The sequence below is a fragment of the Furipterus horrens genome, unplaced genomic scaffold, assembly GCF_987537825.1.
Source record: "Furipterus horrens unplaced genomic scaffold, mFurHor1.1.pri manual_scaffold_9, whole genome shotgun sequence".
NCBI classification, from domain to species: Eukaryota; Metazoa; Chordata; class Mammalia; order Chiroptera; family Furipteridae; genus Furipterus; species Furipterus horrens.
The window spans coordinates 96,586,971-96,612,957 of NW_028327179.1; the positions used below are offsets into that span (position 1 = coordinate 96,586,971).

Consider the following 25,987-nt stretch of genomic DNA (forward strand, 5'->3'; position numbering starts at 1 on the left):
TTGGGGGGTGAGGGCAAGGGTTGTTCCAGGTAAGAATGCCTTTCGCTGCCTCCGCACATGCCCGAGTTGATGTCTCAAGGCTTCATGCTCAGCTTTCAGCCCACTCCTTTTCCAAAATGCTGCTCTTACCGCTGTCAGAATGGAACCTGGATACTGGGGAGTGGCACAGAGTGTCAGCTGTCATGGAAATGCATCTCCCACACCCACCCACACCCACACGTCCTACCTGGGGGCAGCTCAAGATTCAACTCTTCAGTAAAGCCTTTCTTACCACTCTGGCCCCCATTAACCATACTTTCCTTTGAGTTTCTTTGGCATTATTATTTGTGCCTCTTTCTTTAGAATGGGATTTTATCATTTCCATCTAAATGTCCTTTAGGGAGAGAGTCTATGTCGTAATTGTCTTTGCATAACCCACAACACGGAGCACCCTACCTTGACTGCATGCATATTAATGATGTTACGAATGCAGGCAACCTAAAGGAAGTTCCCGGCAACCTTAGTGGGCAGCCTGAGTAATTGGGAGGGTGCTAACCCCGGCTGGCCACTGCATAGGAGCTAGGAGTATGATCTTTAAGTCACATCCTCTCTGGCTGCTTGGCCATGTCGAAAAGGACAGGATTGAACTGTCCTCCGAACTTGGCTTTTCTTTTTAATGTTTGCTTCTCTTACTTTAATGTCTTCAGTGTCCCCGTCCTGAGGGAGCTGCGGAGGCAAGAATCTTTGCATCAGAAGGGAAACAGGAAGATGTTCCTACTGACCTGAATGGCATCTCCCTCTCTATTCATCTTTATTCTCATTTCCATTTCTGTGTCTTTGGCAATGAAACCTGTGACACAGTGATCAAAACAGGGCACTCCCTCTATCTTCTGTCACCGGGACCTCTCTACTCGCACTGGGAGATGAGGGCAGGTAAGTGGAAGCCTAGGGGCCCAGGGACCACAGGATCCTCTGGGCCCTCCCTTGGGAGCAGGACAGAAAACATGCTGCGTGGGGCAGGGGTCGGGACTGCGACTGGAAGGAGAATAAGTGATGTGGGTGAAAGTGAAGAAGGGATGCTTGGACGGCCTCTGGGACAGCCGCTGGGGACGTTGATAGCTGGAACAGGACACTTCCAGAAATAGGTACCAAGGACTTGCAATCAGGGACAAAGCCAGTAACTCTCTAGTGAAGGGAAAGACTGCGCTGGACCAAGCAGGGAAGGGCTAAGATCCTTTCTTTGTTCACAATGACCAGACACGGGGAAAGCGTGGTCAGGCAGCCCGTCATGAAGGGGCTTGTAGGCTGTGCGTGCTGCTGCTGCGTTGGGACTTCATACTTCCAGAGAGGTGGCACCTCTAAAGGATTTTTTCCCCATTTTATTAAGGTATAATTGACAAATATTATATGTATTTAATGTGTCCACCTTGATATTTTGAAATACACGTATGTTGTGCAATGGTCACGAGTGAGCTAATTTAACATGGCCGACACCTTACATGGTTGCTATTTTTCTCCCTTTCTTCCCTGCCATGTCTTCACCCGCCCCATGTTGAGCCCACACTCTTTGCTCTTCCCTGCACAGAACGTGCTCAGGCACCTACTTTTGTACGCCCCACTTCCGCTGTTGGGGCCCCTTTCCTCTGTCCTCTCCACCAAGGAACAATACTTTTTTAAGACAAGTCAACTCAAACCTCATCGTATCCCGTAAGCCTTCTCCTGTCCTCCAAGCAGCGCTCTCTCCTTTCTGCCACTATTGCACTGCGTGTGGGTCTCCGTGTGACACCACACTCTGCTGTCATTATTTGCTTCTTGCGTCTCTCCTCTGTTCCTTGGGGGCAGAGACTTGGTCTTTGTTAACATGCATACTGAGTAAATGAATACAGGACAACGGATGAGGCAATTCCTACTCACCCCCTGACTAGCACTAAATTTAGGCTCTTGACAATGTGCAAAGGATGAAAAAAAAAATACGTTCATCCGAATAGACTAGATAGTTAAGAACAACAGCAGCCAAGTCAAGGTGGACTTCAAGGAGGAAGATGGAGAGACCATGGTTAGCCAAGTTAGGAAAAGAACTGAATTTAAAATCAGTCCAGAAGGTTCGAATGTAGGTCACGGGATCAGGCAAAACACAGAGCCAGAAAGGCCAGAGCAGCTTCCAAAGAGCTAGCACTGGGTCTGCCAAGAGCCAGTTAACCAAGTGGGAGAGCACACCACCAGTAACGGGCTGGTGTCACCTGCAGGGTATCTGGTCAGGCAGTGCCCGCCCCGGGATAACACTGCTGAGTTTTAACTCTTACAGCTCAGTGCTACTTGGAAAGTCAGGTCAAGCCTTGCATGCTTCACTCTCTGGATAAGAGCCCAGAGGTCATGGACTCAAGGGTGGTGACTTCCAAAAACAGAAACAAAATGCTGATAGGCCAGAGCTGGCAGAGCAAGGGGAGGTGAAACCTACGAGACCTGAGAGGGGACACGAAAGGACAGAGAGCTGTGACCCAGGAGAGCCAAGCAGAGCCAGAGCAGAGCAGCAGGAACAGCCAGGCTGGCGTGGGAGGCCGCTCCCAGTAGGCAGCACCAAACAGCAGGTCTGCAACTCCTGCCCAGGGATCGGGGGTTCACTGACCTTGCAACGTGACCATCCCACTAATTCTAATAATCACCTGTCCCTGTGCAAAAACCATGATATTATGGGCAATATTCCCCTTCACCTTTTCCACTCATCTACCCAGGCCCCTTGTCTCCGCCAACCATCGCTTTGGACTCTGCTTATATGAATCTGGGTTTTTATTTTTTATTTTTTGTCTCATTTGTTCATTTGCTTTCTTTTTGGCGATTCCACATATAAGCGAGATCATACAGTCTTTGTCTTTGTTTGCCTTATCTCACTTAGCATGCGACCCTCTAGGGCCATCCACGTTATCTCAAAGGGCAAGATTTCATTCTCTTTACGGCTGTGTAATATTTCACTGTGCGTGTGTACCATCTTTATCCAGGTGTCTATCAGTGGACACCTAGGCTGCTTCCATGTCTTGGCTACTGTAAATAATGCTGCAATGAACTTTTGGACTCACTGCGCCTGCCACTTTTGTCCCCTTGCTGAGCTATGACACGTGGTGGACCTGCCCTTTGGTACCTGAACCCCGAGTCCTGGTTTTCCCCATTGCTTCCCACACCCATATGGAGTATAGCGTAGGCTGCTCAGGGCTTCATCCCAGGGTACTGTGGCCGAAGGAGCACTTCCTTTGAACATAGAGATGCTTCCGGACTTTATTAGAGAAGACACCTTAATTACATTCTATTCCAAAGTCCCGTTCAAAAAAACCTGGTAGGCACGGTCAGGGGCATCAGTGCAGCAGCCGATGGGCACAGTGATCGGGAAATGGTCTGACCCACTAGCTACTGCGGCTTATAAACTGTGGCGCTCCCAAGACCAGAACAGCCAGGGAGCCCATGAAGATTCCTCTTGACTTATGTCAGTATGAAACCTCTGGAGTAACGGGGTGGGGGGTGTCTGACTAAAATACCAAGAATCCAGGTCCCCTAGGTGAGAGGTCCTTGCTGTGTGCGTGTGGCTGCACCACAGGGACATCCTGGCATCTGTGAAGTCTGCGGAGAGGCATTACCCACTCCGGCCCGTACCCAGACCAACAGAACGCAAGCTTGCCCTGCAAGGATCGGGAAGAAGTATTGGCCAGGAGAGAAACACAGGCCTGAGACCCAGGCTGAGATCCTTCCATACAAGCGCACACGCACCCCGAGGTCCTGGGCAGAAGAGGGGAGACACACCCTGAGATGTGTAACCAAAGGCGGACTCAGCTAATACATGGAGGAGAGACGGGCAGGCTGTCTTAGAGATGCTCACTCCTAGGCACCAAGACGTGGCCTCCTAGGGAGGGAGCTCAGGACAGAGCTTCCCCCGACAGGGAGTCACGGGGGGACCTGAGGAAGGGAAGTTAGCATCAGGCCCGAAGATGCGCGCGCGCCCCCGCGCACGCAGTAACTCCGGGGGTCGGAGACCCCGACAAGCCAGCCCGGCGGGAGGCAGGCGACCACGTTCCAGCGTCAGGCTCAGGTGAAGATCTGAAGACGCCCGCGGGGGAAGAGACTTCCAGGCAGATTTCCGAGACGCACAAGACACGGGAGGCCTCCCCCTCCCTTTGTCCCGCTTCCTCTGGTCACTCGCGCTGGCCGCTGTCCCCTGCCCCGGCCGCCAGCCCGGGAGCCGCGCTCCCCTGCGGGCCGCCGCTGCCCCGCTGCGCCGGGACCTGCTCTCCGCACCAATGAGGCGGCGGCGCCGACGGGCCCTGCCCCTCCCCCAGGAAGGTGTGTCCCCGCTTTCCTCACCTGAAACTTCCTAGGAGCGCCAGGTCCCTCCCTCCCGGCCGGGCGGGGAGGGGCGGCTGCGGGTGGGGCGGCCGAGCAGCCAGGGCCTGCGCTCGGGACGGCCGGCGGGCGCCCGGCACCCGGAGGGACCCTCGGGTCGGGACAGCATGTGACATTGCTCAGGTGGGTGCCCCCCTCCGGCGCGGCTCGTGGCCCCGGGCGGGCGGCTGCAGAGCCCCCGGCGGAGGTGGGGGACGGACGGCGAGGACGGGGAAGCTAGGCCTTCACCCCGGGGGCCGGCCCCCGCTGGGTCCCCGGGGCGCAGGCTCCGGAAACGGGGGGGCGGCTGGGCAGATGGGCAGAGTGCGGGGCGTGGGGCCGAGGATCCTGGCCTGGAAGAGGAGGGGAGCTGGAGGGAATGCTCTTGCCTGAAAAACTCGTTTCCGGCCTGGTCCCGCCTGGAAATGGGCACCGTGCCCCCAGATGGTCCCCAAGCCAATCAGTAATAGGGCTCTTCAAAGTCTGGGTCCCCGGGCAAGCCGGCCCTACGACACGCAGTGACTGAGACCCCCTTAGGGACGCGGGCCCACCTGTAGGGCTCTCACCGCTCCTTCTGCTTCCCTAGGCCTGCGCCTCCCCTCACTTACCTCCCTGCGGCTCCGCAATGTCTAAGTCCTCACCTCTGCCCTGCTAGCCCGGTGCTTCCACCCGTGAAATGACTCCTGTCCCCCTGCCCAGAGCCCCCCCGCCTGGGGAGTACCTCCAGAGCTCCTCGTCTATCACAATGTTGCGTTGGGAACTTGGGGAGGCTGGAAGGGAGCTGTTTAGAGTTGGGGGCGGCTCTTGTTCTGAGCATCCTTTAAAATTGCCTCCCAACAAGACAGTCCTCCTTGAGCTAGTCCGGAGGCCTCTGGGTTTTCAGACCTCAGTCCCTTCTCCCCTTCCCGGATCTTGGGTTCCCCAGACAGGTTTGCCCTCCTGTCCACCTAAACGCGACCTCTGGCCAGGACTTGTCAGATTGAGGGAGAGGGGTGTGTCAGACAGACAAGGAAGGGCGAGAGGGTGGCTTTCGCTCAGTCTGTCCTCTCTGGCTCCTCCTACGGCTTCCCAAGGCCCTGCACCCTTGCCCTGGCCCAGAAATCCCAGCTCCTCGCTCTTGAGAGGCTCCGGATGTGGCCTCCTTCCCAGACTTCCTGTTTCATCTACATCGGGAGTGTAAAGGAGCTCCCGGCCTAGGTGCTAGCAAAATGGGGGGCAGTTCATAACCAGTCTGTGGGCCCGAAAGTGAAGCCATGTCTGCTGAGGGGGCTCTCGGGGGGTGGGGCTGGGAGGAGGAAGGATGTGGGTGTGGATCTGGAGTGTGACTGTGTGGCAGGAGGCGTGACTGTCATTATCCTGGCAGGGAAGAGAGAGAGGTCGGGAGGTGAGCAAATCCCTCCTATCAAAGGACTGCAGTGAGTCTAAACATAGCCAAGAGTCTTCAGGTAGTAGGGGTCCCTGGGGTGGATGGCTGCCCACAGCGCTGTCTCTCTGAGGCCGTCTCTGGCCACATCAAGTACAGCGTCTGTGGAACAAACAAGAAGGTGGCATTTGTGGTGTCTGGAGTGGCCAGTCACTGTGGTTTGCACAGGAATGGGTCACTCACAGGGTCATGGTTGCTCAAGTGTCAGCAGTGTAGACCAAGCAGGCGCAGATAGGCGTTGGCCAGGTGCCTTGTCTGTGGGGTGAACAGGAGCTGGTCATTTAGTGTCTACAAGGTGGGCAGGATCAAGGTCACCCTCAGGGGCTATGCTAAGGACGCAGGTAGGTCCCTCACGTTGGCTGCGTGGGTGGCAGTGGGGCCACAGTGGGCTGGTGGGCGTATGTCTACACTGCCACTCGTGATGTTCTGTGTGAGCCCATCTGGTCTGCAGGGCAGTGGCTGTCGGTATTTTCAGACATTAGGAACTAGATAGGAGAGAGATGTTTATTACAGTTTTCGCCGGGATGGTGGGGCTCTCCTCAGGTGGGCAGAACACGGGTCTCTGCAGTTACTTTTTATACCTTTGTAGTGCTTTTCTATCTCTTATTTCTGTGTCTTTGTAGCATTGGGGGCAATAATGTCAAACACTGAGTAAAGGCATCCATCTGGGTGGAGTCTCATTTTCCACATCAAAATGAGAACCTATCTTCTGATTTGGGGGTCTTTTCCTAAAAGGAGCAGCAGTGAAGACGATAATAGTGTGAAGGCAGAAGTGCGGTGATCTTGAGTGTCTCAGTGATTTGTGGTGTAGCTCAGAATCCTTGAAACTGACACCCCTAGAAAATCCAGGAAGCGTGGTCCTCGGAGTTACATACAGCAGCCCGCATGGGCCCGTGGGCCCGAAGGAGAAGCAGCAACATGATGGGGGTGGGGGCTAGCTGTGAGATACGGTGTCATGTCTGCAGACAAGACATGGACAAAAGCCACGGGGTGAGGGGCTCCGAGGGAGATGTCCAGCTCTGTCACACAGAATGTTAATGGGATGCCTTGCCGCTCGGTCTCCCAAGGAGTCTCACGTGGATGTGGAGAGGGTCAGCAGCTGCCGCGTTTGGTCTTTCCCTGTGCTCGGTTAGCGATATCCACCCCCTGTGGAGAAGCGGGTGAGGAGGCAACTCTAATATAATGGGCAGTGCAGGAACGCTGTCCTGATGGTTTTCCGTGGGTTAGCCACGCATTCAGACTTACTCTAATGTGGTTGTGCTCTGGGTTTGTGGTGCCCGACTGCAGTAGGGGTGTCATAGGACAGGATCAGGTCCAGGGAGTGCTGGCTGAGCCGGTGACCCCAGTATTTCCAAAAGGATAAAGACAATGTTGGAAATAGTGTCAGTGGGGTTGCAGGAGGCAGACGTGCCTCGTGTCCCTAGAATGGAACTGAAGGCATCCACGTGGCACATGGTGCTTACAAATATAGTAGAAACGCGCTCGTATTTTTAGAGACTGCTTGTTTTGAGCACATGGTAGAATATGTGGATACAGGGCCAGGACAGTGGGTGAGGGGGAACTTCAGGTTTAGTTACACCGTCTCCTTAGGCAGGTACGAGCCAAGATTCACAAAGTGTTTATGTCGAGCAAGTATATTATTTAACGTGTGGTTCAGAATATAGGGTCCTGTCCCAGTATCTTCCATAGTGATGATAGTGTTTTGTCTTTAGGGTTAGGTATAGGGAGCAAATCTTGCACTGTGTCACTCACTGGGAAAGGATATTAAAGCCCTTCTACATAAGTATGCTTACATTAGACGTGGTGGCTTTTTGCCCCTTAGAGATGGCATCTGTGTCTATAGGGTGATCAGGAACTTGTCACATACCTGTCACATTTGCGAGGTGTCTAGGGACCTGCTTGTTTGGTTATGGCAGTCTCTGCAAGGTTGGCTCATTATGTGTGCACGCGCACACACAGGCACGCACACGCGTGTGGATGTGTGCTCGTGCAAGCGTGTGCGCATGTGCAGTATCTCAGCAGGCGTTTTGGGTGGTGGGCCTCCACATTGAGCCGAGACCAGACAGGGAGGTGCAGGTCCGGGGGCAGCTGTGGGGTCCATAGGCCCAGGAGGGCTTCTCCAGGCTGGTGACCTTCCAGCTTCCTTACACCTGGACTTCTGGTTGCTTGCAGTGGACCTTGGTTTGAGTTCACCTGTGCCATTTGCTTAGGAAATCTGAGTAAGTGTCTCGATTCACTGACCTTCAGTTTCCTCATCTGTAGCTTCAGCCGAGTTTTAGATATGGGCATCGTGGGCCAGCGGAGAAACAAGAACTTTATTCTGTAATTGAATAATCATCGAGCACTCAGTATGGGCCAGGTATTGAGCTATGTAGAGAGAGTCTTGAGCAAGACAAGTCATTCTTGATCTCGTGACGTTTATCACGATTGCTTGAGACAGATGATGAATCAGAATACACAAAGGATTGTGTCATTATGATCGTGTAAATGCTTCCAAGGAGAAGGAAAGTGAACTGGAGTTGCTAAGTGCTACAAAGAGGGGTCCACTGGTCCCGTTAGAGGATCGGGGAAAACGGAAGGGGTAAAACTGGTAAACTGTTGTCTCACAAATAACAGGGGAGCGTTTCTAATGTCACTAGTGTCAAATACTGACAAGAACCTCCAAGATAAGCAGCCATAGAGTCCCCTTTGGCGGTAGCAACTTGACCAGAGGGGCAGGCAGCAGGTGTGAACAGCTCCTCTTACAGGTTAGAAAAGGAGGAAGGCATGAGCGTGCTTCAGTGCGGTGGGGCGGTCCTAACAGGAGAAGGGGAGGGAGAGGTCGCCCACCACCTGAGGGACCCCTGCACTGTCGGGGGGCCAAGGGGGATGGAACGTCTGTGGCTCTGAATTGCAAGAAACGGAAGCAGTCCCTCTCCTTCGGTTTCTCAGTGTTTTGCGAAGTATTTGCTGGAAGTTAGAAGAGGGGCGAGAAGGTCAGAATTTTGAGAAGCAACGGGAGGGTTGTTGGGGCGAAGGGGAGGGAGAATAAGATAATGAGGGTGACAGTTTTACTGACCCACTTGAAACAGGCAACCTCTGTGTCTACACGGCTCTGATCTAATAGGTCCTTCTGCGTTGCCACAGCTGCCTCTATAATTGGAAACAGAACTGTTCATGAGGTACGAGGCTGTGCTGGACGCTCTGGAAAATGGGGTGCGTACTACCCAGACCCTGGGTAAGGGCGCTTATACTGCACTTGGCCTCCGACCGGACCTGTTTTAATGCCCGGTTGGCAGGTGAGGAGGAAGATCCTCCCCCAGCACTGCTGCTCTGGGCCATTAGATCCAGGGCTTGCTACTGACAGTGTCCGGGAGTTACAGGGACCTGAGTCACTCATGGTGTCCAGGGAGCAGACGGGCAGACACAGTGTGACACAGTCCCATCTAGACAGTAATGACCACGGGAGCGCCTGGGACTCTGACAATGAGGCTCTAAGTCGGTCACTGATTATCTGCCTCCTATTACAGACTGCGGGCTCCAGGCCGTTGTCTTGTTCATGGCTGAGTGCCCTGCACATGAAAGGGTCGCTTGCTAAATATTTATTAAACAGACAAATAAATGACAAGTTTTGGGGTTTTTTGTTTGGTTGGTTGGTTTTTAGAGATTTTATTTATTTTTAGAGAGAGGGGCACGGAGAGAGAAAGGGAGGGAGAGCAACATCAACGTGTGAGAGAAGCGCTGATCGGTTACATGTGCCCCAACCAGGGACCTGGCCCGCCACCCAGGCATGTGTCCTGACGGAGATTCGAACCAGTGACCCTTTGGTTTGCAGGCTGATGCTCAACCCACTGAGGCATGCCAGCTGGGGCTAAATGACACGTTTTATAGAGGCTATTGCTTATTCTGTTGAGTAGCTTTTGTCTCCAAGAATGAATCTCTGTGGAACCAAGGGTATGGCCCACTCTTGTTCTCTGTGGTCTGCCCTTCTGACAGGTGAGAGCAGGAGAGGTGATAAAACCTTGTCTGTCGTTCCTCTTTAGGATTCAGCCCCGATGGAGGCTGAGGGGCCCCAGCACGGAGCATCGGCTCCCGTCCTGGACACAGAAGAATTCAGTGTTATCCCTGAAGCTCTCATGAGAACCGGCCAGGCCCCTGCCATGGGGCCTGAAGCTCAGGAAGGCCAGGACCCGTCCTGTGAGTGGGCAGAGGGACGCCAACCCCTGGGGACCCAGCAGGGAGACGTAAGAGACGTGAACGGCTACAGAACTGAGAGTGTGGCCGCCTCCCCCAAGGAAGCCCCTGCGGATGTGGGGACCGACCAGGAGAACCTTGCGGCCGAGGCCTGGGACACGCCAGTGTGCCCGGCAGACATACAGGCAAGGACACCAGCTCCCCCTGAGCTCCCGGGTGAACGTCTGGACATGGGCCCAGTACCCGGCGAACTGAGCAGCAGATTGGAGGTGCAATTCAGACCAGAACTCCCTTCTCTGATGCTGGGGACTGGACACGTGCAGGAACAGGGGGAGACTTCTCCACACGCCTCTGCGCAGGCCACAGGCTCGCCTTCCCGTGAAGAGCCCCCCGTGGAGACCAGCCCGCTGCCGGGCCCCGAGAGGGGGATCGTCAAGCAGGGGGAAGAGCTGCAGGAGGCCCCGGGACTGGAGGAGCAGGGGCAGCAGCAGGGGCAGGAGCAAGTGGGATTTCAGGAGGGGCGGTCTCTCAGGGGGGCTGTGTGTTCTGGTGGGCTTTTCGGGGAGCAGGAACAGATGGGGGAGCAGGTTAATGGTACAGAGGGAGGACAGAGGCAAAAAGAGGGGCCGATGCAAGACAGTGTGATGCTTTCAAAACAAGGAGAAAGTGAGGGGCTTGATGAGGGATTGGGGGCTCAAAATTGTGATGAGTGGTCGCAGGGGCCTCGGGGCCAGGAAGGTCTAGAAGAGGGTGAACAGGGGAAGAGGGAGTTGGGGGGCCTGGAAGAGAGTGGGGTGGATGCTCAGGACCAGGGGAACCAAAGCTTAGTAGGGACATCGGTGAATGTCCCCAGAAGACAAGAACATCAGGGCCTAGCAGAGGCACTGCTGCCGGAGGAGGAGGGGGAGGAGGAAGAGGAAGAGGCAGAAGACTGGGATGGGGCTGTGCTATGGGGAGAGAGGGGCACAGAAGAGTGGGGAGAGCATGACGGTCCTCCCACGCCAGCTCTGGCCACCCCTGAGCTCTCTCCTCCCTGTGACTTGTTCCCAGATGCCCTTAAGGCCGTACGCAGGATTCCTGAGGCTCACGCAGGGGTTCAGGCTGAGCGACTGTCTCCCGCGGCTCTGACTCCTGCACCAGAGCCAGTAGGAGGTTCCCGTCAGCCCGTCCCTTTACATAGCTCCTCTTCTACTGTGGGGTCCCTTGACCAAGGCACAGCTCAGGACAGCCATCAGGAGGGAGCTGAGCTGGGGACACGGGATTCAGCTCCTGTCAGTCCTGCGGAAGCCTCCCCCAGCACCACTGCCTTGTCATCTGCCAGCCTCCCAATCGCCATCCCCAGGAAGAAGGCCTCTCCTGCTTCATGTTTTCCAGAATCTTCCAGAGCCTCTTTCTCGATCAACAGCCCATCTCCCTATGGGGCTTCCGAGGCTCTCGCCCTCCATGGCTTCCCCTCTGCAGAGGCCGCCGTGGGCCCATGTGGCAGCTCCGACTGGGCCGGCCACCAGAGCTCCCTAGCCGACTCCCCGGGGGCCGTCCCCCACCTGAGGAGCAGCTCCTTCCCGGGCTCTCCGAGGACACAGCTGATCCTGCACCTGGAGGGAACATCGCTCTCCTTCTCCCAGTCAGAGTTTTCCCAGAGGCCCCCTGGGCCTGCCACCTGTGACTCTGTGACTCCAAGAAGGGACAGGAGAGGCGGTAGGGGCTCCTGCACTATTCCAGAATCCCCTAGTTCACTGTCCACTCTGTGGCAGGACTCTCGAGAATTCACCTCAAGTCCAGACGGGCCTGGCAGTCCGCCCGGCCGCCAGTCCTGGGGCTCCCCCCATAACTCAGTCTTTGTCCCAGGCTCTCCTGCCTATGACTCTTCACCCCCATCTGCCTTCGCAGATACCAGGCTCCATGAACCTCCACCCCCTGCTCTCCCAGAGAAGCAGCATGTCCGCTCCCCCACGGCGGAGAGAGACGGCTGCCAGGGCGTGGCGATCCCCACACCGAGGCAGTGCAGCTGTCCTCTGCCGCTGGCCCCGAGCTCGGGGCTGCGCGGCCCCCCCAAAGCCCCCCTTCCCGAAGTCCCCGACCCCCTTGTGGCCAGGCAGTACCGGCCTCTGCCCTCTACCCCGGACTATCCCCCGGTCACTTGGACCTATCGCTCCCCGAGGCAGAGGTACAACAAGCCGTTACCCCCAACTCCTGACTCGTTCCAGCCCCACCGTCCTGGCGCAAGGACCTGCAGGGCGGCGCGCCCTGTCCCTCTCCTAGAGCCTTTCACCGAGCCTCTGGCCAAACCACCCCCGCTTCCCCCGAAGGCCAGGGGCTGGAACAAGAGCATCCAGGGAGCACTCATGGATTCAGGGGTTCAAGCCAAGCCGAGGCCTGCGGGTCAAGAGTGGACAGTCTCCAGCCCCCACTCTGCGGGACGGACCTCCTGGCCCCCAGCCACGGGCAGATCTGCAGACTCGTTGGTTCCCACCGGCAGGAGTAAGAGTGAAGTGTCCCCGGGCATGGCTTTCAGCAACATGGCCAACCTTCTAAGTCCCTCTTCCCCGACCGCCCCCGGGGCCCTGCGACTGCAGGGATCCCCCACTGAGCCCCGGCTGGAAGAGGAGTCAGCGGCCCCTGCCAGAGGCTCTTTGAGAAGAACAGCCCCGCAGGAAGGAGCCAATGGCCCGAGGAGATCGGATCTCCGTGAAGGAAGGCAGCCTGGCAAACCCAGCCACCCCCACCTGGAGAAGGCGTCTAGCTGGCCCCACAGGGGGGACCCAGGGAGACCTCCCCAGGGCAGCGGGGAACAGGCTGCGGCCTCAGGTGAGGCCTCAAGCAAGTCCAAGGGCTGGCAGCGGCAGGGCCTGCGCAGGCCTTCCATCTTACCCGGGGGTGCTCCAGGTGAGCGGTTGCCTCCCCGGACCACGCCTCCTGCAGCTCGCGCCATCTGCTCCGGCTTTTGTGCCCAGGGCCCCCCTTGTCCCCCCCTGTCCCCCCTCCCCTGTGTGTCCCTCCCCGACACAGGGAATCTTTTGAAAGCCTCTCTGGGCTCAGCGACGCTCTTCCTTCTTCCCCTTGGCCCCCGTCCCCGTCTGCCACGCAACCACGCTCTTCCTTCATCGTGTATCTCTGTTCGGGACACCTTCCCCTCCCAGGCCCACCCCACCCTCCGGTTCCCAGCACTTGCCTGGTGTCCTGCTCGCAGTGAGAAGACGTCCCCTAGTTGTCCAGTTTACCGTGTGCGGGTACCTGGCAGCAGTGTCCCCAAATGCTCTCTGCTTTGGCACGTCCCTCCCTCGCAGCTCCAGTTGAGCCTTTTTGTTCCCCTCCCCGGTGCCTTCCTCTCCCACACTAGGACTTACCTTCTCGGGCTGTCTCCCCGTGTCCCTCTGAGACCTCAGTCACTTCATCCATTCCCCTTTTCAGATACAAGAGGCCCAGCCGTGTCGAAGTCCCCTGGCTCTTCAGACACCATTGTTTATAGGTGAGTCACCCTCTCCCCCAACAAGCCCACCTGTACTCTCTTTTCTTAGGGTCCTGACATTTCTATCAGTTGACAAGGGTTCTGAGACCCTGTCTCTTCCAGGGGGAAGAGAAAGACGCCAGGATTCCAGGGTAGGAAGACCTTTGATCTACCTGGTTTTGTTACCTGAGTCCTGATTTTCCATCCTCCTAGGCCTTTTGGCCATGAACTAGACCCCTTGTAAAAGTTCAACATGACATCAAAGATAAAGCTCCAAACTACCCCCAAGTGGGTCAGGCTAGAACTTGCCTCTCCAGGGGCCTTGGCCCTGACCTCCCAGCGCATGTCCCAGCTGTTAGAGATGACCTCATCCACAGTCACCGAGGGCTTCTCGGTGTCTCTTGGCTAGCAAGCACCCCAGAGCCCTTCTTTGCTCCACAGGGAGAAGAAGCCCAAGGAGGGGATGGGAGTCTTTTCGAGACGTTGCTCGAAGCTCATCAACTCCTGTGAGTACCTTGAAACAGAACGAAAGCTGCATGGGGGTGTCTGCCGGGACTGGAGGGGGTCTCCTGGCTGTCCTCGTGGGGGGTGAGGGGTGGGTACCTACAGGAAGAGGAGAGGGCCAGGACAGCCGGAAGCAGTCTGGTGGCTTCTGCCTGCACCCCCATCTCCCTAAGTCTCTCCCTCTCCCACACTTCTCCAGCCCAGCTGCTGTACCAGGAATACAGCGATGTGGTTCTGAACAAGGAGATTCAGAGCCAGCAGCGGCTGGACAGCCTGACGGAGGCCCCCGGGCTGGTGTCCCCACGGCAGCCCCGGAAGGCCCTGGTGTCCTCAGAGTCCTACCTGCAGCGCCTCTCCTTGGCCTCCAGCAGCTCCCTGTGGCAGGAGATCCCCGTCGTGCGCAACAGCACGGTGCTGCTCTCCATGACCCACGAGGACCAAAAGCTGCAGGAGGTAGCCGGCGGGGCCAGGCGGGAAATCACCTCATTTGCCCCATTCTGACCTCCGCTGACCGCTGCCACCACCCACACACACTCGTGCACGCCGTCTCTAAGGCGCTTGACTTGCTCTCTGAAGGTCAAAGCCATCCTGCCTCTCCACTTCCTCGGGCCACGGGCCATCTGCCTGTACCTGTTATTGGTGCAGACTTGCACCAGGGGCCTGCCTCTGAATTTGTTGGGGGCTGTGGAATCGACCCCAGCACTACCGTTTCAGGCGAGGCTAAAGTTTTCTTCTTCAACCAGAGCTTCAGCCTCCAACAAGGATTTCCTTCTCAGCCGAGGCATGGCCAGGGGCTGTCTATCAGGTCCCTTGAAGACGGAGTACCCCTTGCTCCTATCCTGTGGTCCATTAGACCGTGGAGGCTTTTGATTGCCCCTCGGCCTCTGCTTGGTCCTTACTCCCAACAGTAAGACTATAGTAGGGGCTGTTTGTATGATGTTAAGTTGTTACCATTAATAGGCTGTACATGGAGAGCTTCTCTGATAATCAGTCTGAACTATGGGAGAAACCTTTCTTCCCAGGAAGACAGTGTGGCACCGTGGAAAGTTGTTATAGTATAATGTTGAAGTGTTCAGGTTCTAGACTAAATGGCCTGGGAGTCCACTTGAATATTTGCTAGCTATTTAATTCTGGCTGAATTACTTTCTCTAGGCTTCTGTTTCCTCATTTGTAAAACTGTGTTGGCCAAGAGGTACTGGGAGAATTTTTTTTGGAAAAAAAAATAAGTTTCTAATATATAGTAAGCATTTACAATGTTTACTACTTTAATTTCAAGTCAGGCCAACGTGGTTTGAAGCCTGGCTTCACCGTTTACTAGCTGTATAAACTCAGGCAAGTTATATTAAACTTTGCTCAGTCAGTTTTCTTGTGTTAGAATTGAGGAAGGTGAGTACCTGCCTTTCAGGGTTGCCATGCGGTCTAAATAAAATAACACGTGTCCATCCAGCTCTCACTTAGTGTGTGAGACACAGCTTGATGTGTAGGAGGGCCACACTCTACCCTTTCAGAGGCGGGAAGGAGAGAGATTCGGCCAGAAAGACTGACGGATTAACGATGCTTTTACCAAGCCAAACAGAGACAGGTGTAAGTTTTAGTAGTTTTGAAGCTTAGACTTGGGACCCTGTTCTGACCTCAGCTTCTAAAGAGCATATTGAGAACATCGCTGCTCTGCCCCAGATTTGTGGACCAGACAGTGGGGACACGGGATGAGCCTGTCTGTGCTCTCCTTCACCACCTCCAGCTCCCTCGCGAGTCCCCGGGGCTCTGGGGCCAGTCCAGTCTCCCACCCAAGAAATCCCCTCCTGAATCTGTGCTCAGTGCTGTCATGCGGGGGGCGTCACCTTGCCCTGCCGCTGGTTATCCGGGCCATCCCCCAGGCGCGCTGTCTCCTTCTCGGTTCTACCTTTTCATCTGCCTTGGAGCTGCCTGCTTGGGTGGAGGGCAAGACCGGCCCAGCTAGAGGGGGGCAGGGCCATGGGTCCTTGCATGCACACCCCCCCCCCGCCCCTGGCTGGAACCCCCAGTGCTGGACTATTTCCATTCAACCCCAGCAGCACCATCTCATTCTCAAATCCTGCTTCCTTCCACTTCTCACACCCAGATCGCCTTTGTCCCCTGAATTTGTTCCTCTTTCAAAGTTCTCCGGCTCAGGATGTGACTCCCTTGTTCCCCGGGTTCCCGAACTCAAACACTGAGGCATTAGCAGGGACTCTTCCTGTTCTTTTAGACCCCATTTCTAGTAGATGACTGGGTCCTTCCCCGTGTCCCTCCTGAAGAGTCATGCACCTGGCCTCCTCTCCCCGTCTCCATGGCTGTTCAAGCCTTCATCTCGCCTCTGGACAGTTTCCTCACATGGCTCAAGATCTTGCCCCTCCTCATCTGTCCTCCACGCTGTGCTTAGGGACATATTTACGATCAAGCTATTCCCCTGCCTAAAGCCTCATTTTGTTTTCCCGTGGCCTTCAGCCCAGATGTGCTCACACCACCCTCCCGAGCTCCACTCCGGCTGCCTCTCTGGCATCATCCCCTGCCACTGCTTTAGGGCACAGTTCCACACACGCTCAGGTCACGTCTCTTGAAAGCAGAAAGCATCCTTTTCTCTTACAGCTCTGGGCGTCGGCACCCGTCGGGCCCCTCCTCAGCCTCCATGTTCTTCCCTTGATATCAGGCTAGGTCCCGGGGTCGCGGTAGGCGACGGAAGGGTCTGTCTTGCTTGCCACTCAGCCTGTCACACATACACCCGGGACTCCATGGTCTCTTAATTAATCTTCCTCTTCCCCACCTCCCAGGCCAAATTTGAGCTGATTGTTTCTGAGGCCTCCTACCTGCGCAGCCTGAACATCGCCGTGGACCATTTCCAACGCTCGCGCCAGCTCCGGGCCATCCTCTCCAACCAGGAGCACCAGTGGCTCTTCTCTCGTTTACAGGATGTGCGTGGCGTCAGCTCCACGTAAGCTTCCTCCCCTCCCCCGCCCGCGCTCACACGCCCTCGCTGTCTGTAGCCTGGACCCTGCGCGGTGGGCGGACAGATGATCCGCGGGCGGATGAACACATCAATCAGAGATGCCTCCTGGGGTGACATTTTCAATGTACTGTGACATGCAGTGCATTGGAGATGAAGCATCCAAAGATTAGAAAACCAAGACATATTTTTAAAAAATTTAAAAAAAAAGAGCAAGAAATGCAATGTTAGGACCAGAGAGTTTTGCGCAGCGAGGGGCGCGGAGCCGCGGGCAGGTGAGCGGGCCGTTTGCTGACGCAGCGTGTCTTGCCCACGAGCGCGGGGAGGGCAGGGCCCGCGGCGGCTCCTTGGGGCCCGCAGGCCTCAGGAGGCTGTTTGAATGCTGCGCAGGTTCCTGTCAGACCTGGAGGAGAACTTCGAGAACAACATCTTCGCCTTCCACGTGTGCGATGTGGTCCTGAACCACGCCTCCGAGTTCCGCCGGGTCTACCTGCCTTATGTCACCAACCAGACCTACCAGGAGCGCACCTTCCAGAACCTGCTGTGAGACCTGACCCCCACTCACCCATCCTTTCTGTGGGCCCGGCAGTGACCTTGCACCCAGACCTCCAGCCCCCAGCCCAGAGCGCTGCCGCCGGGGGCCCCAGCCCACCTTCCAGACCAGAGGCCCTCGGCCATTCCATCCGGGACCCGCGTACCCGGGGGCCACCATCCTTGCCTGACACACACAGTGGGCTGCCATCGCTGTGTCCCCACGGGTCCCCCGCCCCTCCTTACCCGAGGCTTGCGGTCTGCGCAGGAACACGAACAGCAGCTTCCGGGAGGTGCTGGAGAAGCTGGAGAGCGACCCCATCTGCCAGCGACTGTCCCTCAAGTCCTTTCTGATCCTGCCTTTCCAGCGGATCACCCGCCTCAAACTGCTGCTGCAGGTGCTGACCCCACCCCGGGGCCGCTCCCCTCCGCGCGGGTGGCCTAGCCTTTCCTCTGCCGCTGTCCCGCACCCCCTCCCCCTTCCTGTTCTCTGCCCTCCCCCCATCATCGGGCTGCTGTCTGCTCTGTGTCCCCTAGAACATTCTGAAGAGAACACAGCCTGGCTCCTCAGAGGAGGCAGAGGCCACGAAGGCGCACCACGCCCTTGAGGAGGTAGGCAGCCCAGCCCGCCCCCCTGCACACTGCTCTCCCTGCCACAGCCCCAGCCTCAGTCTCCCCTTCACTCCGCCCAGGAGTACGGATTCCATCAGATCAGAGTCTCGAACTTCAACCCGACACCGCCGCGTGCAGTTCAGCCCGGGGTGGGGGGAGACTGCGGTTGTCACAGCGACTGATGTCCAGATTTCTTGCAGGGCGCTTAAAGCTCAAAGCCTCTAACCCAGCTCTTCCTCTTCCCCCGGCCGCCGGCCGCGCAGCTGATCCGGGACTGCAACAGCAACGTGCAGAGCATGCGCCGCACGGAGGAGCTCATCTACCTGAGCCAGAAGATCGAGTTCGAGTGCAAGGTACCAGCCGGGCGCCTGCGTGCGGGGGCCGCTCCTCTCACGGTCCCCTCCTGTCTCTGGCCACCCGTCCCCACGCCCCTGCTCTGTCCTGCTGCATTCTCCACAATACCTTGTCAAGTGAGAAGGGAGATTTACCGAACAGTGTGTCCTGGCTTTGATGGGACAGCAGGAGGGTGCAAATCGTGCACACTTGCTTGTGTGTATTGAAGAAACGTGGAGGAAACATAAGAAATAGAGGGCAGAGGTTACCCGAGGGGCAGAGTGTGCATTTGGGAACTGAGCAGATGAGAGAGAACTTATCCATGAAAGCCTTTATAAAGATACGCTTTTGGTGTTTCAATCAGTCAGTGTTTTATCATCTCCATCTAGAGCAGCGGTTCTCAACCTGTAGGTCGCAACCCCTTTGGGTTGAACGACGCTTTCACAGGGGTCACCTAAGACCATCGGAAAACACATCTATAATTACATATTGTTTTTGTGATTAATCACTATGCTTTAATTATGTTCAATTTGTAACAATGAAAATACATCCTGCATATCAGATATTTACATTACAATTCATAACAGTAGCAAAATTATAGTTATGAAGTAGCAACGAAAATAATTTTATGGTTGGGGGTCACCACAACATGAGGAGCTGTATTAAAGGGTCGCGGCATTAGGATGGTTGAGAACCACTGGTCTAGAGTAACAAAAGCGATATAAAATTGAATCCAAATCCGGGGCCAGAATCTCCCATCCAAACGCAAATCTACACCATACACATTCCGCACTTAAATTTCAGCTCAGAACAGATGCCATTCTTATCTCCTTGTGAGAAGGAGCACCCCTTATCTGTGTAGCGATCATAGTTTCTACCTTATCTTTACCCAAATTGCAGCTCCAAGCAGATTCTACTTAGTTCTCCTTAATCTCATCCCCACATCTGATTCCAGCTGCTCCTCTCTGCCTCTGTTTGTAATCAAAGAAAGAACAGATGTCAGAACTGCCCAGATCTTTGAACTTCCAAGACACACACACACTGTTCGCTGCCTGCCTTCATCACCTGCCCTAACTGGGCTTTCCCTCGTCTCCGTCAGTCCAGGTCTCTAGGGCTGAGCTTTCTCACATGGTCACTCTGGGTTGGCCTGCCGGTGCCTTCCATTGCCTGAGCTGTGGATGTGGGAGCTGTACCCCAATAGATAGTTATACTTGGACGGTTCACAGAGAAACAGTCTAAGGGGGTGGGTTATGAGCAAGAGGGAAGGTGCAGAAGAGATGCTGGTCAGTGAAGCTCCTGAGGAAGGGGCGTGGTGAGGAGGCCGGGCTGAGAGGGAGCCCTGTGGCTGGCCTGCCCGTGACACGGCCTTCTCCACCGTCCCCTGCCCTGCAGATATTCCCGCTCATTTCGCAGTCACGCTGGCTGGTGAAGAGTGGAGAGCTGACAGCCTTGGAGTTCAGCGTCTCCCCAGGGCTGCGAAGAAAACTGAACACGCGGCCAGTCCACCTGCATCTCTTCAATGACTGTCTGTTGCTGTCTCGGCCCCGAGAGTCAGTAACTGGAATGGGAGGGAAATGGGAGAGGCAAGGTGGGACGGGGGACGGAAAGGGACAGAGAGGGGTCGTGTTCCTAGAGGAACCCTTCTCAATGGCCCAGCCCGTGGCGTCCAGTTGTGGCACAGAGAAGAGAAAGAATGATCCAAAGCGAAAAAGGGGATCCCACCAAATTATGTCACAGGTCACATGCCCGGACCTGTAGGTACCATGTTGCAGACACAGCAAAATGCAGCACGCTCACTGTGGCATTCCCAGTCGCTCCGTCTGTGGCCGATTGGAGCCAGGCTCGGCCTGCTGGCCCAGAGACACCTAGCCAGGTCCTACCTCTAGTCCTAAGGGCCTTACAAAGTCCATATTGGTTCTGTCTCTGCAACTCTTAAAAGTGGAGAAGTATCCGTGAGGCTAAATACGTGGTTTGCCAAACTAGTGACCAATCCCTGGGGACGCTGGAGCTACCATCTTTTTATTTTTTAAGTATATTTTATTGATTATGCTATTACAGTTGTCCCAATTTTTCCCCTTTGCCCCAGTACCCCCCTGCCCCCCAGCAATCCCCCTCCTTAGTTCATGTCCGTGGGTCGTGCATGTACGTTCTTTGGCTTCTCTGTCTCGGGAGCAAGTTAGCACGAGCGTGGGGTCTCTATGAGAATGTGCGGGCCGCAGATGCTGAGGTCAGGGATTTGGGACCCAAAGCTACGAGCGCAGATGAAGTACCACAACGGTAGGATCGGACCGGAAAGCGGCGTGTGTTTCGCAGGGGCAGCCGGTTCCTGGTATTCGACCACGCGCCCTTCTCCTCCATCCGGGGCGAGAAGTGTGAAATGAGGCTGCACGGGTCCCACAAGAACCTCTTCCGGCTCTTCCTGCTGCACAACACCCAGGGCACCCAGTCCGAGTTCCTCTTCAGCACGGAGACTCAGTGAGCCAGGGCCGGCAGCCGCGTGGGGGTCGGGGGGGGGGGGAGCGGGCGGCCGCCTGTCCAGCCCTCTGCGGACTGGGGGTGTCCACAGGGAGACCCAGACTCCTAGAGCCAACGGCAACTCCAGGAGGCTGGTGGGCCGGGGTGGAAAGTCACCTCCAAGGCTCTGTAGCTATTGTGTTCCCAGAAGGACAGAGTCTGGGAGGGACCAGAAAGCAGGTGGACCCCTATGGAGTCCCTAAAGAGCTAGGTTACTGACACCCATGGGTGAATGCCCACGCGTGAAAGCCAGGAATTCCTCGGTGCACGTGTGTGAGCACGACAAGCACTGGGGGGCCTTGGGCTTCCTGTCTCCCCCTCCTCACATGTCTGCATGCACGCAAAGCCTGGATTTATGGGTCTCCTATGAGCAGCCCTGGTCCTGGGATGAACAGATTCGTAGTGCTGAGGACTCTCCTTTGCTCATCTTTTATCTAACAATCAAAAAGTGCACTTATATATACATGCATTTTGGAGAATATTAGAAAATAATACCTATAAAATCTGGTGCACAGTGTCAATGAACAGCTACAAGACTGTACCTATTATTATTATTTTTAAATCCTTACCTAGGATTTTTTTTTTTTTAATTGAGTTGAGAGAGAGGGAGAGAAACATTGATTGGTTGCTTCCTTTATGCACCCTCACCAGGGATCGAACCTGCAACCTTTCGTGTACGGGATGACCCTCCAACCAACGGAGCCACACCAACCGGGGCTGTACCTATTATTGATGTTATAAAAGACATCTGAAATTTGTTCTTTAAAAAGTTTAACATGTCACCTAATAGTCTGAGGAATGTCATATTTCAGACGTGTTTCAGTTTTGTCCCTTGGAAGACATTTCAGGGTGGGATCAATAGTGCTTGTCTTCACTTACGGGGCCTGATGTGGGAGTCTGTGCAAAAAGTCACCTGCATCAAGGAATCAGGTCAACCTCCTGCGCTTTGGTTGCTGCTTTGGGCGGCATCTTCCGGGAACAGTAACACTGTCAGCTCTCAGGGACTCCGGTGTGTTTGGAGGCCGAGGCCAAGATAATGCAAAAACCTTTAGAAAATTACAAAGTTAGGCTTGGATTATATTATAGGACAAAGAAAATGAGAAGGTGTGTCTGCCTGATCTAATTAGGATTACAGACTGATTTTTATCTCTGAGACATGAATGGAAGGGCGGTGGGCAGAGGCGTGTCAGGAATTAACACAGTGACAGAGGGAACCTAAGCTGAGGTTAACATTTTGCTAGCACAGTTCCCAAAACGGAACATCTACCTGGCTACAATTGACCATGGACTTTAGGCCCCCACCGGAAAAACATGAAATGCTATTAACACAATAAACTTGGAGAGAGATGCAGGGAATACAGAGAGACAGGACATTATCTTACAGCTGAAGCTCCTGCCCTGCCATCGACTTCTGCCCTGGAAACCATTGAACTAGACAGCTTTCTGAACTAGACAGTCTTTCCCATGGTCAAGTTCGTTCCCCACCATCACCCCTGGCCCTCCCCCCACCCCACCCCTCAAGAGCTGCCACTGAAGCAATGATCTTGATTTGTTTTCTCAGAAGTGAAAAGCTGCGGTGGATCTCAGCCTTGGCCATGCCAAGGGAGGAGCCGGACCTTCTGGAGTGTTGTGGTGAGTGAGGGTCGAAGAGGAAGAAGAAAATGGCGGGGTCCGTTTAGAGGCAGGGGTTTGGGGGGCTCAGTGGTAGCTCTGGGAGGCTTCGGAGGATTACTTTTTGTCCAGGATTTCAGGGCCGAAGACTGGCCCCTGGGGGTTGAACACCTGAGATGCAGCTGCTTAACACCGCCCGACACCATAGCAATGCCTCGTCCCCGCCCCCCAGCATAATCCCTGCCTGCGGCGATAGTTTACTCTTTTTAAGTATTTGGCTCCTTAAGTCTGTCCTGCTGGTTTTTTGCCTGGATGTTACCTGATTGAAGGTCTGAGGGACAGAGGAGGAGAAAGTAGGGCTGCAGCGGGAGTCAGGGGCCAACAGCCACACGGTCCTTTTGTTTTGAGCATGTCCCCTCCTGCGACCACGGCCCTCGCCCCAGGCTTGCAGGTACTCACAACCACAGACGCTTGTGTGTGCGCGCGCGCGCACGCACACACACACACACACACACACACACACACACACACACACACGGCAAACGTGTCTGCGTGCACGTGAAGCCTGGATTCATGGGCCTCCCGCAGCTGTCCTCCAGCAAGGATTTCCTGCTCCGTATCCAACAGGAACTGAACTCAAAGGAAGGCTGGACTTCTGATGACTCAAAAGAGCAAACAAATACAAGGAAGTCTGGAAAAGGAAGTCGAGAAGCCCGCAGCAGACTGGGCTCTTTCAGCCAGGCTCCCTGGGAGCTCCATCTGCTGGGCTTCAGCTCCTCGGGGCTGGGGAGGGAGGAAGGGAGGTAGCCCCTCCTCCTTCCCCGTGACCCTGTGGGTGGCAGATGGTCATGCGGTGTCCTGTTTGCTTTCTGAGCAAACCAGTGCAGTGCGGGAGAGTAGGACGAGCCAGAAAGCCCTGGAAGACGGAAAGCTTGTGGGCCAGGAGTACTCTGGAGTGTTGTGAATTTTGAGCTTCAAAACTGTAGGAATTTCCCCTGAGTCACAAAAATATAGAAATATAGGAATTCTGGAATTTCCTCGGAAGTCTTCTTGATCAGCTGAGTCACGTACAGCTGAGGAAACGGAAGCTGGAGGGGATTCAGGGCCTTCTTGGGTCAGACTTGGAGCCCACCTGGAACCCCACTGGTGAAGTCTCTCCTAGGCCCACGCTGAGCGCCTCGAAGAAAATGAAGACGGAGTCGCACTCTCATGGCAGACCCAGGACATGTACACGACACAGTTAGATCAGGGATGCGTGGTGTGGCCGAGGCGGTCAGTTTTGAAGGAGTTCAGAATCCACTGAGGACAAAAGAGTCAGGGAAGATAACAGAGGGAAATGGGTTGGGAGTAGTTGTAATAATGAGTCACTAAAGGTGTTCACAGTGTATTTCTCAATTCATCTTCGCCAGAAAAATACAATTATTGATTTGCGTCCATTCTGGCTATTTCTATTTTCTCGTCAGCCATTGAGTTCCCTGGTGGAAGATGGAGACCTATCCAATGATCCATTTCGTCTGTAACTTGCTCCATCCCAAGGCCTCCAGCCGCCTACCCCTCCGCCCCCCACAATTCCTCCTCCCGGCCTTTCCTAACCTGTCTTCATGCTCTTCTCTTCCAAGAGTCCCCACAAGTGCAATGCCTCCGAACCTACAAACCCCGGGAGAATGACGAGTTGGCTCTGGAGAAGGCAGACGTGGTCATGGTGACCCAGCAAAGCAGCGATGGTAAGAGGGAGAACCCGCGAGGCCTGGGCTGGCGCTGGAGGCGGGACACTGGGTGGACGGGTCCCTTTCCTAGGGCTCCTGTAACGAAGCACCATAAAACAGTAGCGAGTCATTCTCTCCTGGTTTCGGAGGCCGGAAGGCCATTGGCAGGGCCGTGCTCCCTCTAACGCCTCTAGGAAGGGCCCTTTCTCGCCTCTCCTAGCGGCTGTAGTTCCTTGGCTTGGGGCAGCATCACTCCAGTGTCTGCCTCTGTCTTCCTTCTGTGTGTTTGTGCCCCGATTGCCCTCATTTTATGAGGGTGCCAGGTATATTGGGTCCATGGCCCACTTTGCTCAGGTGCAACCCCACCTTAGCTTTACTGGTGACATCCGCACCAACACGATTCCCAACTAAGGTCTCACTCTGGGGGGCTTGGGGTTAGCGCGTCAGCATAGATTTTGGGGGGGACACAATTCAGCCCATCAGAGTAGAGCAAGAACACCTAGAGCAGCCAGGGAGGGTAAACTGGGAGGCTGGATGTCCCATGCTCCGGGGCTCTGCGGTCCCCTCAGCCTTACACTTCAGAAATGCTTCAGGAAAGGGGGTCCAGGGGAAGTGATTGTGAGTGTTTTCCAGATAATTCTTCTTCCCACCACCCTGTGCCCATAGGCTGGCTGGAGGGCGTGAGACTCTCTGATGGGGAGCGAGGCTGGTTTCCTGTGCAGCAGGTGGAATTCATTTCCAACCCCGAGGTTCGTGCGCGGAACCTGAAGGAAGCCCAGCGAGTCAAGACGGCCAAACTACAGCTGGTGGAACAGCAGACCTAGCTCTTCCCGGGAGGGGCCCCTCCGAGCTTCGGGACAGGTGTTCTGGGACAGGGCTGGCCCTACAGCCCCGCAGCAGAGGCCTTCTGCGGACCAAGATCTAGACTTCTGGGAGCCCAAGCACTAAATCCTGCAACCGGTTGCTAGACCCAGGCCTCCTTGCTTGTGCTTTGTGCTTGGTCGGGGATTTTAAGGGACTTTGCACTGGACTTGGAGAGCTTTTCTCGTAGGAAAAGGGACCAATGGGTCTACCCCAAGGAACTTTACTTCTTGTACTGTACAGTACTCAACACTCTGCCTCCAGAGAGCAGATTCAGAGCTGACCAGCGTGTCCTTTGTGGGCGCATGTTCGACAGAACCTGACCTCAGTCCCCTGGAGGGAGATGTGTAAGGGAGATGAACACACCAGATGGGAGGGCCAGGCTGGTGGCCTCGGGTGTCTTCCGGCCCTCACTAACGCATTTCCTTAATGTTCAGCGTGAGGTCAGTGCCTGCACCCCTGGGGTCTGGTGGTGGCAATGTGAGGGTCACCCTCTCTCACTCTAATAAACCTGGCACTACTCTGAGCGTTTCCTCCTCAGACTCTTGAGCACTGAACCAGGTTCAGAACGTGGAGTCCTGTGAGGCTTCCCGGCTATGTGATTTGGGTCATGAAAGACCAAGGTGTCGCCTAGGTCATGGTGTCTGTCAGTCAACTCTTGCTTCATGACTCCCAAGAATACAGGTGGTTTCTCTGCTTGCTGTGGCCTGAGAGGTTGTATAAGAAATTAGGAGAAATTGATGGGCAATGAAAACCCTATTCAGACTTCCTTTTTCACTGAATCTTACGGTACAGCCTCGTTTGGGTGGCTTTGGAAATACCACTCAGACCATTCACGATTTTCCATTTTGACTTGAATTATTGCGAAGGTCTCTTCCCAGCCATTTGATGCCATTCGTGAAAAGCAGTACGGGGTGCTGGAAAGAGTCCTAGGACCCAAGTCAGGAGACCCAGAGTCCAGTTAC

The 25,987-nt window shown here is 55.3% G+C and overlaps 1 protein-coding gene across 2 annotated transcripts; it reads left to right on the forward strand.

Moving 5' to 3' along the window:
• The first annotated feature begins 589 nt into the window (after window positions 1-589).
• Window positions 590-25,362, forward strand: ARHGEF5 (Rho guanine nucleotide exchange factor 5). 2 transcript variants are annotated; one of them, XM_090287625.1, is made up of 15 exons: window positions 590-912; window positions 9,790-12,826; window positions 13,352-13,409; window positions 13,830-13,894; window positions 14,092-14,345; window positions 16,682-16,842; window positions 17,245-17,397; window positions 17,654-17,783; window positions 17,923-17,997; window positions 18,261-18,350; window positions 19,723-19,880; window positions 20,644-20,805; window positions 22,406-22,476; window positions 24,075-24,179; window positions 24,828-25,362. In XM_090287625.1, the coding sequence occupies exons 2-15, from the start codon at window positions 9,802-9,804 to the stop codon at window positions 24,983-24,985; spliced, it is 4,665 nt and encodes a 1,554-aa protein (XP_090143751.1). In that variant the 5' UTR covers window positions 590-912; window positions 9,790-9,801; the 3' UTR covers window positions 24,986-25,362. The 2 variants fall into 2 exon arrangements, with proteins under 2 accessions (XP_090143751.1, XP_090143750.1); XM_090287624.1 differs by lacking the exon at window positions 590-912 and adding an exon at window positions 4,371-4,488.
• The last annotated feature ends 625 nt before the right edge of the window (window positions 25,363-25,987 follow it).